Source organism: Sinocyclocheilus grahami, unplaced genomic scaffold, assembly GCF_001515645.1.
Source record: "Sinocyclocheilus grahami isolate Dianchi unplaced genomic scaffold, SAMN03320097.WGS_v1.1 scaffold1386.1, whole genome shotgun sequence".
In the NCBI taxonomy this organism is placed as follows: Eukaryota; Metazoa; Chordata; class Actinopteri; order Cypriniformes; family Cyprinidae; genus Sinocyclocheilus; species Sinocyclocheilus grahami.
In genome coordinates this window covers 25,075-29,446 of record NW_015506565.1, presented here as the reverse complement: position 1 = coordinate 29,446, position 4,372 = coordinate 25,075, and the positions used below count along the sequence as shown (strand labels likewise).

Sequence of the window (4,372 nt, the reverse complement as noted above, 5' to 3'; positions counted from 1 at the left end):
TGTGTGTGTGTGGGTGAGTGGAGTGAGTGAGTGTGTGTGTGTGTGTGAGAGAGAGAGTGTGAGTGTGTGTGTGTGCGTGTGCGTGTGAGTGTGAGTGTGTGTGTGTGTGTAAACATTGAGAAGTGTGTGAAGAATCTTCAGGCTTCTAGAGCCGATCAAGTCCATGAGAACTGGATCCAATCCCAGTCGTTCTGAACGCATGAGCTTCCTCAGACCAGTGTTTGTGTGTCTGTCAGTGTTTGTGAGCACCAGATAAAGTCCCAGTCATCCTCAAACCTTCCGAAAGACCTCGAAGAGCGACGCCACCGAGTGCATGCGATAGAAGAGGTTCATGGGAAAGGCCAGGTTCAGCACCGTGGTCCAGATGCTGTATCCGAAGGTCTCCAGCTCCAGACCGCTGTCATACTGCGGACGGCAGCCGAAGGCTGGGAGAATCCATAGCTGAACGCAGAGAAGAAAAAAACCTTCAGCGCTCATACAATAATTCACCTAAACATGTCAGTTCTTTCATCGTTTGCATGCACTTTCAGACACGTGTGACTTTCTTTCTTTGGTGGAACTCAAAACGAGAAGATGTTTAGCTGAATGATCACCTGCACTGCAGAAAGTGTTTCTGTCTTGTTTGTTATGCATTCAATTTAAACTACTTAAAGGGGTCATATGATGTGATTTCAATTGTTCTTTCTCTTTGGAGTGTTACAAGCTCTTGGTGCATAAAGAAGATCTGTAAAGTTGCAAACACTAAAGTCTCAAAGCCAAAGAGATATTCTTTATAAAAGTTAAGAGTCAGCCACACCTACCTAAAACAGCTCGTTCTAACACGCCTCCACATGTCTACATCACTATGTGGGAAGATTTGCATAACGCCGCCCAAATGTTCACGCAAAGAAAGAAGGCGTAACTTTTATTCTCGCTGTAGTATTGTTGCTGCCGCCGCCATGTCGTGAAGACGCTGTGTGCTTCGTTGTGAAAGCGAAACTACTTTGTTTGGTCTTCCAAAAGAGGACACGACTAGAAATCAGTGGTTAAGTTGTATTTACAACACTGTTCCAGAACACTTCAACCCAAATATTCAGATGTGTGCAGCACATTTTATGGAGGACTGTTTCCTGATCCTGGGAGAGTAGACTACAATGCCGGCTGTTCTGACTCACAGCCTGTAAGTACGTTTTTTATATTTAAAGGATTTGCCACTGACGATTCAAACGTGACTTTTGAGCAGTGTAGAGTAGCGCTTGTTGTTTGTCATTTCTCCGATCACAAATGCAGACATGGTTTTATGTTTACGTGGCGCGATGCAACGCAACGTGTAAAAAGACAGTATAAGTCATTATAATCAGTAATTATGTCCCCACTGGATGCAACAAATGCCTGGTTTATAATGGGTTTTAATGTGTTTGTCTCGTCGCTCCGGCCGGACAGGGCATCATCACAGTATGGTGAAGGGCGTAACATTTCCGTCTCACGCTTGAGGTATTCGGCCAATCACAACGCACTGGATAGCTGGCCAATCACAGCACGCCTAGCTTTTCAGACCGATGAGCTTTGTACAAATCGACTTGTTTCAGAAAGGCGGAGCATAGAGGAGAAACAATAATGTACAGTATGTGGAAAATGTGTTTTTTTAACCTTGAACCGCATAAACACATTTCATTACACCAAATACACAAAATAATGTTCTTTTTAGCAACATCATATGACCCCTTTAACAAACTGTAGCTGTAGTGTTTGCCAACACTGCTGCAACCGGCTGCAACACACTCTTTGCACTTCAGTTGATGGCGCTGAAGTGAATGAGGAAGACATCTGAAGTGCTTCCACTTTTAGATGCTAAATATTCAGCAAAATTTTATATTTTAGTCAGAATTACAGTAATGTCCTGAAAAGTCACCTTCTCCTCATGTCATACCTTTGTCATTATACAAATGTATGTCCTCATTTGTCATAAAAACGCGCACACACACACACACACTCACACACACACTCTCACACACTCACACCCACACACACACACACTCAGACAGACACACACACACACACACTCACACACACACACACACACACACAGACACACACACACACTCACTCACTCACTCCCTCACACATGCTCACGCACGCGCATGCGTCACTTCTCACCGAGATGTTGCACATGAAGAGGAAGATGGTGATGTTCTTCAGGATCTGCCTCTTCCTCCCAGGTGTCACGTTGAGCCGGTTTCCCACAGGAAGTGTGACATCAGTCTGCTTCCTGCTGAACGCCGCTCTGTCCTCGGGTGTCTCTCCCCCCAGAGTCGTGCAGAGCTTGTCCTGCGTCTCGTAGGCACGGTTCACGATGCCGTCGTACGGCGGGACCACGGGCGCCGGTGTGACGGAGAAGATCTCGGGCACAGGCACGTCGTCCGGATCTCTGCTGCGGCGGTACAGCGACTCCACAATGAACAGGTTCTGCACACACTTCTCCAGCACCAGCAGCAGCGAGTACGCCAGGCAGGTCCAGCGGAAGCTCGGAGAACTGCGTCCCGCCGCCGCCACCGCCACCACGCTGCACCACGACATCAGCCAGGAGCCCAGCGACGAGCCCAGCAGCAGCTCCGTATCCAGCGTGCGTGACGGGTTCGAACCCATGTCCATGGGCCAGTCCTCCACGCGATACACCAGCAGCCCGGCTCCACTCGCGACACACATGCAGCTCAGCATCACCACGCCGTAGCAGTAGAACATGGAGACGGCGGCCTGAGAAGACTTCTCCACGTGGATGAGGTAGACCACCAGGACCGTGACGGAGCTGGCCAGCACCAGCAGACCCAGCAGCGGGCCGAGCAGCAGACACGGGCTCCTCGTGCTGGGACGCTTGTGGTTGCTGTGGAGGTCCAGCGTCCGGCCGATGTTCTTCCACATGACGAACAGCATGGCCGAGACGAAGATGTGGTACTCGATGTTGAAGGGGTACAGGTAGTAGAGGCTGGTGGAGAACATGGAGCAGACGCTGGTGGTGCAGTTACAGTCCGGCTCCGCTTCCACTGTGCACACACACACACACACACACACACAGACACGCACACAGACACAGAGAGAGAGAAGATAAGCTGACAAACGATCAGATTCACGCAATGGGATTCAATGAAAACAATGGGAATGCTCTCCAAATGACTGAGAAATAAGGATGTCGAATGGAGCCTTTTCACACCTGCAGGATTCTCGTCATAGACAGATATGAATTTTCCATTTCCAGTAGCATAAGAAAAAAAACACCATACCGTTTCCTCAGATTAAATCATAGAAAGATTGTACTATTTACATAATGTAGTACAGAAAAATAACTCAGTATAGAACACATAGAAAACACTTTACAATAAGGTACCATTTGTAAACATCAGTTAACATAAACCAGGGTCAGTACAGTTAACAAAAACCACTTAAAATAAAATTTGAATGAGTTAAAACTTGAGGTTCTAAAAAAGAAGGCAAATCTTATTTTATTTCATCTAGTTCCAAGAAAACATTGCTCATTTTCATTTAGTTTAATGTGATGTTTTAAAATAATTACAACTAAAAGTCACGTCACCTTTATTTGTATAGTGCTTTATACAATACTGATTGTGTCAAAGCAGCTTTACAGTGTCAAACAGGAAAAGAGTTAATTATCTAAAATTAAAATTAATAGAAACTATAATAGTATCTCAACGCTACTAAAATAACACTGACATGAACTAACAATGAAAAATAATTCATTAATTTTAGTTAAACATCAACATTTACTAATATATTATTATGCTTTTATTAACTAATTAAATACTAATAAATACATTAATTACTGTAAATGAATAACAGATGTTTAGGAATTAAGTGATTTAGTAATGTTAGTTAATGCATTAACCAATGTTAACTAATGGGACTTTATCATAAAGTGTAATGTGAAATCTTTGCTAGATTCAGGATGGTAATATGTGTGGAAACACATCGTCACTGTCAGTGAAAAGAGTCCACTGGAGTTTGAAATAGAATTGAAAGAAATTCTGACTCTTTGATGCCATCTAGAGGATCAATTCACCATAAAACCATAAACCTACTGCAAACTATAGCAAAAGTTTCTACTTGATAATGAAGAGCTGTGGTAGCAGAAAGAGACGAGAGGGGAGGGGAGGAGATGAGAGGAGAGAAGAACAGGAGACAAGAGGAGAGGAGACGAGAGGAGAAGAGGAGACGAGAGGAGACGAGAGGAGAGGGGAGGAGATGGGACGAGAGGAGAAGAGAGGAGGAAAGGAGACGAGAGGAGAGAAGAACAGGAGGCAAGAGGAGAGGAGACGAGAGGAGAAGAGAGGAGGACAGGAGAGGAGAAGAGAGGAGGACAGGAGAGGAGAAGAGAGGAGGA

At 45.1% G+C, this 4,372-nt stretch overlaps 1 protein-coding gene across 1 annotated transcript in view; it reads right to left on the bottom strand.

Moving 5' to 3' along the window:
* Nucleotides 1-70: 70 nt before the first annotated feature.
* The window catches only part of otop1 (otopetrin 1), a 10,463-nt gene continuing 6,161 nt past the window's right edge, over nucleotides 71-4,372 (bottom strand). Inside the window, exons 5-6 of the mRNA XM_016255999.1 lie at nucleotides 2,137-3,020; nucleotides 71-441 (exon numbers count right to left, since the gene is read on the bottom strand). Of these exons, the coding sequence (XP_016111485.1) occupies nucleotides 271-441; nucleotides 2,137-3,020 (1,055 nt within the window). The 3' untranslated portion in view covers nucleotides 71-270. The remainder of the gene's footprint in view (nucleotides 442-2,136; nucleotides 3,021-4,372) is intronic.